This window comes from Neopelma chrysocephalum, unplaced genomic scaffold (assembly GCF_003984885.1).
Source record: "Neopelma chrysocephalum unplaced genomic scaffold, ASM398488v2 Primary Assembly neopelma1_102, whole genome shotgun sequence".
In the NCBI taxonomy this organism is placed as follows: domain Eukaryota; kingdom Metazoa; phylum Chordata; class Aves; order Passeriformes; family Pipridae; genus Neopelma; species Neopelma chrysocephalum.
Genome location: NW_020897765.1, coordinates 2,896,394 through 2,911,454, shown reverse-complemented (window position 1 = coordinate 2,911,454; position 15,061 = coordinate 2,896,394). Strand labels below are relative to the sequence as shown.

General features: G+C 37.4%; 1 protein-coding gene across 1 annotated transcript in view; it reads left to right on the top strand.

Annotated features, from left to right (window-relative positions):
* PLXDC2 (plexin domain containing 2) overlaps positions 1-15,061 on the top strand; it is a 257,231-nt gene that overhangs the window by 173,346 nt on the left and 68,824 nt on the right. The window contains exons 5-6 of the mRNA XM_027695655.1: positions 11,400-11,522; positions 14,790-14,908. Of these exons, the coding sequence (XP_027551456.1) occupies positions 11,400-11,522; positions 14,790-14,908 (242 nt within the window). The remainder of the gene's footprint in view (positions 1-11,399; positions 11,523-14,789; positions 14,909-15,061) is intronic.

The window sequence follows — 15,061 nt, the reverse complement described above, 5'->3', positions numbered from 1 at the left end:
TTGACATTTACTCAGTGTCATACATTGCATGTTCTCATATTTTCCAGATAATGCTTGCTTTAAGTATTAACAAAGCAACGGGAAAAATAATGGTGAAAAGCTAATTTTCTGGCCTTTAAATATCTACATAAGATAATACAGAAGTACGAAGAAGAGTATGAGAATTGTGGGTATCTTTTCTTTTACCATCACGCACAGATTCACAAGGAGACCTTGTAAGGTTATGCAATTAAGAAGCAGTGTTATACTTATGCCTTCTGGGGTTTAACTTTCAGATAGCCCATTTTTAAGACCAAAAGAAGAAATGGATTGGACATTCAATCTAGTCAAGCAAAAGCAAAGAAAAAAAAAATGTATAATCTGTCTCTAATTCATTTTTCCCAGAAGGCTGGAAAAAAATCATAAAATAACATGAGAGATTGGTTCATTTTACACTGATCTTGAAAGCTTGTTAAGGTATTTAACTTTCATGGATTGTCTGAGGAATCTGGAGTTGCTGTTATCCTTTTGTTTAATTACTCTGTAATCTTCATGCAATTACAGTGATGATAACAGTCTTCTACAGACATAACAATAAATTAGCCATCTGGGGGAAAATGACATTACTTAAAGCTTACTTCAGCGAAGTATCAAAGAAAAATTAATATAGCTATATAGGACAAGACATGAAAATAAATTGCATTATCTGTTTCTAAAATTCAGCATTCTAATGTATTTTAGGGGCTTAGTAGAATAACATATTCTTGAATTTGCTTCATAATGAAATGATGAAGAAATATAAAAATCACAGGGAAAACACAATTTAGCATAGCTGAGAAAGATACAGTGCAGCATTTTGTGGGCTATGCTTTATACGCCTATGCAATAATTGTCAGCTTCACCAAATAAATACATGAGCAACAACTCCTGATGTTTTATTTCCCCGCATCTTGCCGTCTTTCGATTGAATGTAAATGTCTCTTTTGAGTCCTTGTGTAGTTTATTCCCAAAAACGAGAATAGATTCATCGGGTTTTTACTGTTACTGCTGAAGAGAAAAAAAAGAATGTAAGGTGAAAATGTGGTATTTCAGAAACAGTGAGACTTAAAACAAGAAACATCCTGAAAATAAAATGCAAGTCAAAATTCTCAGAAGCATTAAATAAAACAATTACAAAAAATCCTACATCCCACTGGGCTTTCAACCAAAGAGAAAACTTTCAGCTCTGAGTTTTCTTAACTGAGATATCATATATGATCATAAATTGCTGATAAATATTTTGAAAAGATAGTTTGAAATGGAAAAAATATGTGACCACTTTACAGACAGAGACAATTTTACCAGTTGATAAAGCTCAAATACATTTTTGTTGGTCAGGGAGCTGTTTTCTTATTCTCAATAAATTTCTATGAAGTTGGTTATAATTGTACTAAGGTATATTAAATGAAGGACTTGAATTAAAATTATGTAATAACTAGTTCAAGAATGTATTTATACAGTGTCCGTCCAAACAAATGTCTTCTAACCTAGTGAGAAGGTGCGTTTGAAGCAGTAATGTTGTTATCACCTGGAGAAGAGTAGCTGTAACAAAAGGATTGAATTGTTCCCTACCACAGAGAAAAATTATATGTATTTTCTAAAGAAATAAAAAAATAAAAAATGAGCACAGAGAGGTGTTAATGTGTGGAGAATAGTCTTTTACAGGAGAAGTCTAGTTTCTATAGCCTAGATTACATGTCACAAATCATAATTTATTCCCATTTGAACAGAACAGAGGATTTTGCAAATAAGATGGTTTGTGTGCTGCAACTGAAATGAGTTATCCTGAATAAAAGAATGTCAAGGTTTTATTAGGTGCTGATTTTTAATAAGACACTGTTTACAAAAATCTTTTAGAAGTGAGTAACTGCTTAAGAACCAGTTGTTTTTAAGGTACCATTTTCCAGTGATAGAACAATTTAGAAATCTCTGACACTTTAGAAACAAAAATGTGTGTCTTCTTGAGTTATGCTCACGTTCTCTATCTTATGCTGATCTAAGCTGATGGTTAGATGTGCCTAAGTAACAACATTCCTAACATCTTCTGGCCTTCCTACTGTAAAAATCTTGGTTGGTTGTGCTGAAGGCAAACAAGGCTATAGCTTTCCCTAATGATAGCTGTGTTCTCCAGCATCTTTTTGCAGGAAAAAAAATGCATTAAGGAATATCTGTTCACATAGTGAAAGATTTTAATGGTTTGATTTTTGATTTGGGGGTTTCTCTTTGTGGGTACATGTTAGCATGTGGCTGGCAAATATGAGGGACATGGTGTCTGTGAGCTTGGCCCACCGGTATGTCCGGCCCAGGGCACTGAAGTGATTTGAGGAAGGGAACATATGAGACAGAGCACAGACAGTGTAGGGTGACCCTGAGGGCAGAGTCTGCAGGTCCCCTCCTGCCCTTGGCAAAGCTGTTGCTATACTCCAGTAATCTTTACAGAGGGTGCAGATATGTTTCACTAGGTTTTATTTTACTACTAAACCTAGCTTTCTAGCTAGGGCTTTCTAGCTACAAACAGTAACAAACTATACTGTAATTTCCCTATTTAACTTATTTGCAGCTTTCTATTTACAAATGGGAGTATTCAGAAATTGATGAAATGGTCTTTAAGTCTAATCTAATGTAGGTGTGCTGAGATGTAGCTGGGTAGAATTAAATATGATATTTGTCGCAGAACTATTTTGATTTTTGAAATTACTATTAAAACCTCAGTCTTACAGGATGTATATATAAACTCTCATGTCCTACATCTCAGTCTCTATCTCTGTTCTATTTTTTCCTATTGTCCAGGCAAATAGTAATTTAACAAGAGAATTCAATACACCTTTTTACATTACCAATTATCATAGTCAATTGGAGAACTCAGAAGAATTTTTGATCCACTTTCCAATTTCTTTATTTGGCAAGAAAGTGTCTCTGACAGCTGGAGATGTTAAGATGGAATATAAATCACTTTTAGGATATGAGGGGTTTTTACACACCATTAAGTTGTGAGCAGCTTATCTTTGTCTTGGTTGGTGATGCCCAACCCTGACAGAAATCAGGCATTAAACACTTCTTTGTCCCCACAGTTGGCTATAGTGGGTTTTCTAAACAACCCCAAGGTGAGTCTCATAGTTTCTCTCCTATTTTCTTCTTCATTAGATATAGGGAAGTAGATAAACAAATGAGGTAGATAACATAGCCCATTTTATGGCAGTCTTTCAACAATATGTAATTGTTAGATTGGGGGTAAAGCTGTGAAAACTGGGGTAACTCTTAGTCTGTACAGTACTGTACTTGTGCTGACTCTGGTTTCCATCAAAAATGGGTGATGAGCTCAGTCTAAGATGGTAAATACAGAGTAGAAGTTCTGCTACCCATTGAGGTAGCTTTGAGTTCATATAAAATACCACCAAATGCCCCTGGGCAGATCCTCTCAGAAGGCTTTGATTTTGCTGAGACCAAAAGAAAAGCTGTCAGAGAGTTGGGAAGCTCCAGTTCCTCTGCAGTTTTCTCTGTTGGCTGCACAAACAGTTTTCAAAGTGTTTTGGAGGAAAATGAGCATCAGAACTCTCTTACTTTCACCCTGCTTAAGTCAGAAAATGAGCAGGGAGAAATGAAAGGAATGATTTCTCTGTGCAAGAAGACATTTTGGGGGGGTGGCAGGGGGCATGGTGAGAGTGTGTTGTTACTCCTCTCAAAGCTTGTTGTATATCTGAATATGCAAGCTGAAATCAAGGCTTTAACTTGAGTGATCTGGGTTGGAGCCTACTCTCTCAGGAAAACCACTTTCCTCTGGTTCCCTATTTTGGAAGCTGCTCTGCTATATTCCTTCTAGTTTATATGCTGCAAAGGCGTTGGAGTAAACCCACAGTGAACTGTAGGCTGGAAAGGCAGCGCTGCCTTTGCCTAGGACAGTCTCTGTCATGCAAAACCTTTCATTGTTCAGCCACTGTTGGCAGGCCCTTTCTTTTCTAGGTCAGTAACCATGGCTTGTCATTTTACTACAGGTTTTAACATATGGTTTTACTTAACATTAGCTGCCTGATAAAAAAATGAAGGTTTTTTTTTCCAAAGCAATCTTATGTTTTTTCTACATTTAATATTTTGATGAGGTGATTAGATTTGTTCTCTGTTTTGAGCTCCTGGGATTTGTTCATTTGTATTTTTTTAAATGTGTATCTTTTCATTTGGTCTTAAATTCCAAGTATCATCTTTTCACTTCTCTGATCTGGAATTATTTAAGGTGTCTCAAGAAAAGTGTACATCCTCCATCTTTTGATTCCCTGTGAGCCAACATTGTATGGCAGAAAAAGTCTTCTCTGGGGACTCCATGACACACTTCAGATTAAGTCAACCAATGTGGAACTGGATCAATTAATTACCTTTAAAACACACCAGGCTTTGTAGATCATTAAAATAATATTGATGCCTGTACCTGAAACAAAAGGTGCATGAGCCAACTTGTACCATGATGGCAAAACCACCTGATAAGTAGAGCTGGGTTATGGAGATTTGATGGAACTCATGTGCCATTCAGTCAAGTTCTCAAATTCTTCAGAATTATGAAAAGAAGGGAATGATAATTATAGGGGGGTTAGAGGCCTGAGTCAAACTGCTTATTGGCAGCTATACAAATTGCTTTTGAGTATTCCTATTCTTGTCAAATGCATTGTTTAGTATTTCAGGTTGAAAGTAGTATTGTTCCAGATGTTTATGTCCAACAAAAATTATCTTGGAGAATAAGCAAAATTTTATGTGCTTTTTATGAAAGCAATATCAGGGCTATTTGAAGGCATAATTTCACATCAACTTATTGAGCACCAGCAGACACAATTATTCTTTTTCTGTAGATCATTTTCTTTATACCAGAACATTTTTCCCTTTTTAGAAGATAAAATTATAATATAATTATATATTATATTATATTATATTATATTATATTATATTATATTATATTATGCAGTGTGAATAACCTAACCTGGACAAGAGCTAGCAATTACTGAGGGTAAGATTGGTACATTAGGTGTTGTGTTTCGGCTGCAATTTTCCGCCTATCTTTTACTAGAATATCATTAATCTAAAAATAAATAAATAAACCTCTTTACAAGATACGAGAAATTACAGTAATTCAGGAAAATTGTGTTATTTTTGCATATTACCTAAAATAGTTGCTATATAAAATAAATATGAAAGAGGTAATATATAAAACAAGAACAGCACCTACAGGATGGACAAGGGATCAGACCCAGCCATCATGGGTTTAGGAGGGGCGGGTCCTGTCTGACCAACCTGATCTCCTTTTATGATCTGGTGACCCGCCTGGTGGATGAGGGGAAGGCCATGAATGTGGCCTATCTGGACTTCAGCAAAGCCTTTGACACCGTCTCCCACAGCACACTCCTGAAAAAGCTGTCAGCCCACGGCTTAGACAGGGGCACTCTGTGCTGGGTCAGGAACTGGCTGGAGGGCCGGGCCCAGAGCGTGGTGGTGAACAGAGCTGCATCCAGTTGGCAGCCGGTCACTGGTGGTGTCCCCCAGGGATCAGTGTTGGACCCAGTCCTGTTTAATATCTTTACTGATGATTTAGATGAGTGGATTGAGTCCACTATCAGCAAATTTGCAGATGACACTAAGCTGGGGGGGAGTGTCGATCAACCGGAAGGCAGGAGGGCTCTGCAGAGGGACCTGGATAGGTTGGAGAGATGGTCTGATTCCAATGGAATGAGGTTCAACAAGGCCAAGTGCCGGGTCCTGCACTTTGGCCACAACAACCCCCTGCAGCTCTACAGGCTGGAGACAGAGTGGCTAGAGAGCAGTCAGGCAGAAAGGGACCTGGGAGTTTGGATTGACAAGAAGCCGAACATGAGCCATCAGTGTGCCCAGGTGGCCAAGAAGGCCAATGGCATCCTGGCCTGTATCAGGAACAGTGTGGCCAACAGGTCCAGGGAAGTGATTCTTCCCCTGTACTCAGCGCTGGTGAGGCCACACCTGGAGTGCTGTGTCCAGTTCTGGGCCCCTCAGTTCAGGAAGGATATTGAGATCCTGGAGCAGGTCCAGAGGAGAGCAACTAGGCTGGTGAAGGGACTCGAGCACAAGTCCTATGAGGAGAGGCTGAGGGAGCTGGGGCTGTTCAGCCTGGAGAAGAGGAGGCTCAGGGGAGACCTCATCACTCCCTACAACTCCCTGAAAGGAGGTTGTAGCCAGGTGGAGGTTGATCTCTTCTCCCAGATATCTATCAGTAAGACAAGAGGGCATGGGCTTAAGCTGTGCCAGGGGAGGTTTAAGTTAGATATTAGGAAGAAATTCTTTCCAGAGAGGGTAATCAGCAATTGGAATGGGCTGCCCAGGGAAGTGGTGGATTCTCCATCCCTGGAGATCTTTAAGATGAGACTGGATGTGGCACTTAGTGCCATGGTCTAGAAACAACGGCAGTGTTGGATCAAGGGTTGGACTTGATGATCTGGGAGGTCTTTTCCGACCTGGCTGATTCTCTGATTCTATGATTAGGTTAAGTCTTAGGATGTTTTGTGAATTGTGGCAAGGTTTAAGTAGTGTGGTGGCTGCCTTTATAGAAGGACATGAGGGACTGCCCTGTGTCAGACAGAGACAGATCCAACCAGCTCCAGTGAACCCACTACAGGAAACAGCTGAGCCCATGAACTACCTTGGTGGCACCTCCAGGGGAACATATTTAAGAAAGGTTAAAAAATGTTGCACATCAGTGTCAGGATTGAGGGGAAAAAGCATGAGAAACAAAACTGTAAACACCAAGGGAAAAGAGACAAGAAGAAGGAGGAGATCATCCAGGCACTGAAGCATCTATGGAGGAGACGAGACTGGAGCAGTTGTTTGTCTCCAGACCGTGGAAGAGCCACACTGAAGCAGATACCTGTGCTGCAACCTGTGAAGGACCCCACATTGGAAAGGTGGAACTGTCCTAAAGGAACCATGGAGGACCCACAGTGGAGCAGTCTTATCCTAAAGGATTGCAGTCCATGGGAAAGTTCTACAGTGAAATAGGAAAAAAAAAGTGAGGAGAAAGGAATGACACAGATTGTGTTATGAACTGACCGCAACTCCCATTCCCCATCCCACTGCACTCCTCAATGGGGAGGAGAAGGTAGAGGGGTCAGGAATAAAGGAGTGGCACTAAGTCTGGGAAAAAGGGAGGGGTGGAGGGAAGGTGTTTTTATCTGTCTTTCTCACTATGCAAGCTTGTTTTATCTAGCAGCAAAATAAATTAATTTTCCCCACTTCTATCTTGCCCATGACAGTAATTGCCAAGTGTTCTCCCAGTCCATATCTGAACATACAGGTTTTTTCATCTTATTTTGTCCTCCTATCCTTTTGAGAAAGGGTTGTGAGAGAGCAGCTGGGTGGTCATGTGGCAGATGGCAAAGGTCATTTCACCACATAGATAGACTGAACTGGCATTATAGCTTTGAAGTAGTACAGGGCACCTAAAATATATACTCTCGAAACGGAGCCTACTCATCACAAGTACAATTCATTTATACCCTTATCCAATATGCTTTTAAGATATGACCAGTTGTGTCATATATTTAAAAATAAATTACGCATGGAATTACAACCTAAAGTGTATTTTGTTCTAATTCAGCTAAATACTGAAATGCAAAAGCGGTTTATCATATTGTCACCTAGATATCAGGCTCAGATTTATGTAGTTTTTCATGCAAGGTCTTAGAAGGTTTATCCTAAAAGTTAGTTATCAACTAACTTAGAAGATAGTTATCAACCTAGATATTTCATTTTCTTTTATTATCTGTATATCCCATATCCTATCATCTTTATAGACACACAATAGCAACTTCAAAGGACTCATTGCCTGTTCGGTGTTGAACCTATATTCTGTTATTCTGTACACTTGGCAAACATTGTCAAAAACTTTCTAAGTCATACTGAGTTTGTGCACAGCTAGGAGTATAAAAAAAGAAACCACAGAACTCTTATGTGCAGAATGTTATATTCTTGTACATTCAATGCTCTTTGTAAACCTAATATGCTAATGTGCAACAGATAAGGAGCATATTTTGGAATGGATAAATTTGGATGTAAAATGCATTTTTAAATAAATTCAGTGTCCTGCATCAGGTGGAAATGTGCTTTCATAGTTAAGTGGTTATATACATATTTTTCCCCCTATTTGTGTGAGTGTAAATTTGTACACTACAAGAACTAGAAGTACACTTCTAGTGTACCCTTCTTGATTTACAAGTGGTTTTAGTATTATTTCACCTTATTTTTGGTCAAATTTATTTGTACATACTAAATGTACAAAATGCTGAGCACTCTCCTATTTGTCTTCATTCCAGTATTTAGGAACATATTATGCTTCTAGTTATAATGCTTGTGGAGAGTTTTGGAAAAGAGCTCTACCAACACTTCCCACAAAAGACTGATTAAGTGGTTCAGGAAATTGCAGGTCTGAAAAATTCTTCCTTGACTAAACGAATCAACCATAAGCATTTACCACTGTCAGAAAATTAGGTCATAAATAATATAAGCCAGTTTTCTGTGGAATTCCATTCAGGAATAAGTTAATTTTACATTTGCTGCTTTCTTTAAGTTGTAGTGACAGTGATAAAATGTCCATGGCCAACAGTGGCTTCAGCTTTTGAATCTCTGGGATGATTTGAAATTACTTTGTATTTCCTTTCAAGTTGTTCCAATGCATGCCTGGAGCATGATCTTCATGCAAGGCCTGCCTGCTTCCCAGCTATCATCCACCTCCTGCTTTCCATTTTTGTCTATAGTAAAGCTGCATCCGGCAAACCCTTGGAAATACACACTGTGGTTACTAATTACTTGGGCTGATTTACTTAGTTATGTGTTCCAGCACAATTAAGTCCTTTCTTTCCCTATTGTATCTGCCTCATTATTAGTTATAATGGTGACATTTATACTGTAAATGGGATGGAAGCATGAAAGGGAAACTCTGTGTAAGGATAGGACCGTTGTGCAAGGGATGAATAAGTACTGAACTGTTAAGGCTAATTGTAATATAAGAATATGGCTTCAAAAGTTTGGTTTGTATTGTCTTCAAAATATTTTTGAGTAAGAGTTTCAAGGTTATAGACCTACCCACAGTTGTGTTAAAATATGTGTGCAGATAAGCACAGGGATAATAAGCAGCACATAATATGAAGTATATTTCTATGAAATTGTATGTATTTAGAATGTCTAAATAAGAATAAAGGATTATTTCTCAAGGGAATGACATTTAAGAAGCAGATAATAATAAAAACAAAATAATGAAAATGCATTTCAGGGACTATACTTTGGCAAGACAGTTGGCTATCCTAAAATAACGAGTTATAGAGTAAAATTCCAGCCGCACTTCTATTTTCTGAAAATTCAGGTTTATAAATTACTTGTAAATATGTGTGGGCATATATTTTTTTTAACTTATTTTTCTCTCTCCATATCAATTACCAAAAAAGAAAAGTGATACTTAGATATTCAGTTGAAGGAATCTGCCCCCCACTCTCTCCCCCCCCCCACCCCCCCCCCCCCCCCCCCCAAAAAAGAAGTTTTAGTTTAGTCCTAAGACTTAATTTAGTAGTTAGGGAGTGTCCAGATATTAAAATACTGTATCTTTCTGATACACAGCTGTGTTTTAAAGGAAGAAAAAGCAGCTCAGTTCCTAGCTTACCCCTTTGTCAGATGCCAAATCTTGCAACCAAATTTTTTGTTGTGTTTTCTGCACACTTGGCTTTTTCTTAGCTCTCCTATCACCTCCGCATTAGTTGACTTCACAGAACTTGATTTTAAATACTAGCAGCCATGCAGAAGAATTATTCCAGAGAACCACCTTTTCTGTTTGTTTCTTTGTAGCATCTTATGACTTCTAGAACTAGTTCCATGAACAGTTATCAAGAATTTAACTACATATTTCAGGAGAGGACAGGAGTAGAGGGATGGCTAAAGCACTCCAGAAAATTATTGTTTTTCATGCACCCAGAGATTTCCTGTATCATGTCAAATAAGTCTGTCATCTCACAGTGGTTAAGATGGAGATACTGTTGTTAAGAAAGCAAAGTTACACACTAATAGTTTTTAATAGCATCTGTTAAAAGGAGATTTGATCAGGTTTGTATTTAGTTCTGGAATTTCAGAACTATATTTTAGGGATAGATGTGCATGCTCCTACATAGTATGTTGCATTAATGTGAGAAGAAAGGATTTCTTGGATTTGACAGTGGAAGGAGTTGTGGAGGAAGAAAGACTCTCAGTACAATTGAAGATGGAAAAAGAAACACAAACCAGTGCAAATACTGTTGCAGTGAATAGTATCATTTACCAGTAAAAAATTAAATATCTTTGAGATGTCTTTCAAATAAAATTTTTCATATTAGAAAATATTCTAATATTCTTCTTGTTGTTGAGATGTTTGCTGTTGGAATATACTTCATTGAATCAATAGAAGGAGAAAAAGCAAACATTTCATCATAAGGCACCATCTGGTAAACACTTTAGGAGGAGAGGTAATATCAAACCTTAGTTTTGAAGCTCTGCCTGTAGTCAAATCAAGTTAAAGGCAAAGGCTAAAACAAACATAAACAACATTTGTAGACCATCCACTGTTTAAAATTGAAGGGGTTTCCTGCCATTAAAAGACACAAATTTTTGCTTTGAAAAAAAACTGCAGGATTACTGTATTCACCGTAGATGACTGTTCTTCTTTCAAAGGAAGGTCTCCAATTCCAAACCACCAGAGGTTTTTGATGGAAGAAGCCCACTATTAATCTGCAAACTATAGTTGATTCAGGAGTGAATAGGATAAACTAGTGAGACCTGACACTGCAGAGAATGTAGTAGAAATGTTACTTGGCTTATAATCCTGAAATAGTCCTGTCTGTTCCACTCTTCATCTAAATTTTATTTTTAAAGGTTGTCAACTCTTCTTGTATGAAATAGTCTCTTACTCTGTGTCTCTAGAAATATGAACAAGGGTTAGGATAACTTTTGAAGAGGTCACAAATTGCAAAAGCAAAACAAACTGAAGATTTTTGGAAAGGATAGAAGAAAGCACTATGGAATATGCCTGCTGGTAAATGGCTCATTTTCATAATGCCACATACTTGCATATTTTCCTTAACTGGAGTTATTCTTCCTCAAGTTTTCTTTGGTTTTACTTCTGTATGAGAACTTCCTTCTTGAACTACTTGTTCCACTGTTCATTTTGAATCTTGTTCTTCTTGCAGCCATGACACGTTTTCCTGACATTTTAGTTCTTATTTAATTCACTATAAAATTTTGGGATTAATTTCTCTCAGATGACCCTCTAATGATCTGGCAATGCCTAACTCAACCTGCCATTCTATATATCTTTCCAGAATTTACTGAAATGGTCTCAATTTTTCTTTTTATTGTAGGTTTCATATATACTGGAGAAGTTGTACATCGAATGCTAACAGCTACCCAATATATTGCACCCTTAATGGCAAATTTTGACCCCAGTGTATCAAGAAATTCAACAGTCAGATACTTTGATAATGGTATGTAGCAGTCCTTCATAAATGAATGTGTCTGTATCCCTTGGCTCTTCTTATTTTCTTAACTATTTTTGAGGGAAACATTGAAGATTTTTTAAATTTTTTTATTCTTTTTTTTTAACTCACAGGCTGTATAAAGCATGTAGCTAGACATATATAAACAGTTCTTAATTTAGAACACCGTTAAAGAGTCATGAATGCTTTTTCCTTATCAAAGAGATATCTTCTGGAGGTTGAAGTGCATCAACTCAAACTAGCAATGCATTTTATCAGTTTTAAAAGGAAAAATCTGTCTTGTATAAAAGTGTAAGTTCCTGCTATTTCAAAATATATATAGAGAGAGAGAGAGAGAGATAGTAAATACCATTTACCCACTACCTAAAATGAAAATAGCATTTGTGGAATGCAATAGCAAGAATACACAGAAGCAGAGCAGGCATAAGGTTAATAAACCTGTCAATGACTAAGTGTTCATGGAGTCCCAGGATTGGAATCCAGGACATTCATCTACACCACTGATATGGTTTGAAGCTGGCTCCCTGCCAAGTCTCCAAACCTTACCACCAGAAGTCCCGCCCCCCCCAACAAAAAAAAAAAAAACCTCAGGGAGAAGAGGGAGAAAAACTAAGAAAAACCCGAAAACGAGAGAGAGACAACCAAAGTGATATATATAAATATATTTACACTTATATACAATTTCACAAGGGAAAGGGAAAGGGGAAGGGGAAAAGGAACAAAACTAAAATAAAATATATATATATATATATATATATCCCAATCAGTAGCCCGAGATCTAGTAACTAAAGAACAAAAGAGTTAACAAAGAAGATATCTCACTACTCTCCTGGGACAACCGAGAGTCACTCCGGAACGATCGCCGGCAACCTCTGTCTCCCAAGGTCGGCAAGGCCTAGCCAGGCCTCGCTCCCCAACACGGCAGACTCAACAGCAGGGAACCTGCACCTCCAAGCCGCCGGAAGGAAAGAGAGCGAAGGCCTCTCCTCCTCTCTTCTTATAGTCTGGCTTACGTAAAAATCGTAGGGAATACTGGGTAAATCTGGACCCTTCCTTGGTTACAAACTGGTCACCAAGGAAGGCCTAGCCCAAACCACCACAACCACGAATTCTCAACAGATCCTTGTAAAAAAGATTGAAAGAGTAAAAGGCTAACTGCAGTGTTATATTTGAAACTCTGTGAGATATTTCAAAGGCCTTGAATGTGTGGATATTTTTCTCTTGAATTCAGTTATAATCAATATTTTAGAAACTTAATCCATGTGGTTAAAAGGCATCTGATGCCTTATCTCAGGCCTTTAGTGATCACCTACAGTGGCAGTGACTGTCTATTCTGAATTTAAAACTTAGACAGTTTAGTATCATGACAATATTATCACATCCATGATTTTTAAATCTTCCTGGATACACATGGATTAATCTGTATGTTTATTTATAGTGAATTTAAGCATAAATTTACAGCATGTTCAAAACATATCATATTTCAAACCAGGTGTGTTACTTTTTGTTCTTTAGAAAGTGATCAATATGTATCATATAACTTTTGTACCTAGTCATAACCTTTCCTTACAATCTAGTCATTGCAACATGTTTGTTAAAAACCCAATAAAATACTTACATGAGAAAATCCTACTCTTTACATGAAGAATTTGAGAAAAAATATAATTTCAATTTCATAAATTATTTAACATTATAGCCTGAGATTTTTCATCTTTGCTTAAAGAATCTGAGGATTCTGGGGAAGACATTGCTAATTCTCATTATATTCCAGACTTCCAATCTTCATACCAGGTGTATCAAGCTGCATCACATGGCTTTCATGACAAGGTTAAACAGTTCTTTGAGATTTTGGATCCCCCTTCATGTGTAAGGCATGATCTTTTGAACTCCATGTGCTTTAGGACAAAGAATTGGCTATCTTACCACAAATAAAAAGGAACTGAGTAGATTGTATCTTCAGCCCGTTATTTCTTAATCATCCATGTTTTCTCCCCATGAATAAGTGTACTGCTTTACAGCAGCATCTGTGGTAGGCAAGCACAAAGTATGGGGTCCATCAGGGTCTCACTGACAGAGGTCACTGCAAGGAGTTCAGGTACACACAAATCTTCCTAAAAGCCCTGGGAATGAGATGAGAGTTTTGGTGGCAGATGATTTTCATTTTTGGGTAGGGGTCTGAGATGCACATAGATCTGAAGTACTCAAAGACCAACCATAAGAAATTCTGACTGTTTTTATTCCAATAATTTTATAATTATTAATTATAAAACAAAATTTAATATTTTAATATTATTATATAAAACCTATAATTTTTAAAGTCAATTTACCTTTAAATAAAATCTAATACAATCCAATAAATATTCAGAAAGCAAAAAATGCACTGTGTACACAATGAATGAGTATGTACTATATCTATGAAAGACACAAAGGACAATAATGTGCTGGACTTAGTGCAATGTGCACCCAAATTTTCCATGCTCATAGTTTCATGACTCCACCTGCCAAGATGTGTTCATGAGAGTTACAACACAGAAGATTTGTGACAAAAGATGTTTCCAGGATATATCAAAAATATTTTGAGCTGGATACGTACTGAGAAATCATGAACACTGCAGGAAGAAAGGAAATTAAAGTGTGAAACAAAGCACATGACTTCATTAATGCCAAAGAGAGAAGTTGTTGAGGAAGCCATATAAAGACAAAAATGGCAGGTTTAGTAAACACAGTTTTGGTGATACGTGTCTTTCAGTCAAGCTACTTGAATATAACCTTCAACATCTATCAAACATGCTCACAGGGTATGCAAGTTTCTTGGGGTACATTTTTGCTGTGGTAAGTGGATATTCAGCTAGTGAACTCCCATGAATATTAACAAGCCTCTTGCAACTAAATCTCTGCATACCAGACTCAATATTTACCCTATGCATGAATTCTTAGTGAGTTTGATTTAAACTACATTTACTTAATGCAAATACCTAACATTTTTCAACAACATGTTACTTGACCACTCCTGCTTTAGCGGTAGTTGAGGTGCTTATGTGTGGCACTGTGGTGTCTACATGTAAGAGGATTTCAGTTGCAACTTGAGTTTTTAATATCTTTGGCATTTCAAGGTGTGGAGCTGAAAGTTGGTAAAAAGAGGCTAGTCACTGTTCTTGTTTCAAGTAACTGAAGTACTTTTCCTACAGTCGGTTAATGTATTTCTTAAATTTTTTTCTTCCCTTTGCCTCTCTACCCCTGCTCTGGGATTCACAGGCACAGCACTAGTTGTCCAGTGGGACCATGTACATCTGCAGGATAATTACAACCTGGGCAGTTTCACTTTTCAGGCCACCCTTCTCAATGATGGACGTATCATTTTCGGCTACAAAGAAGTAAGTTGAGTCTAAAAATTATCATGTAAGTGGAAAAATTATACCTGCCAGGATTTTCCCAACTTTTTTTCAGGGGGGGGATGTATTTGAAAGATCAGCTATAAGATCATTTCATTATATTGTTCATAAGATCACTATTTTGCTGAAAATAAT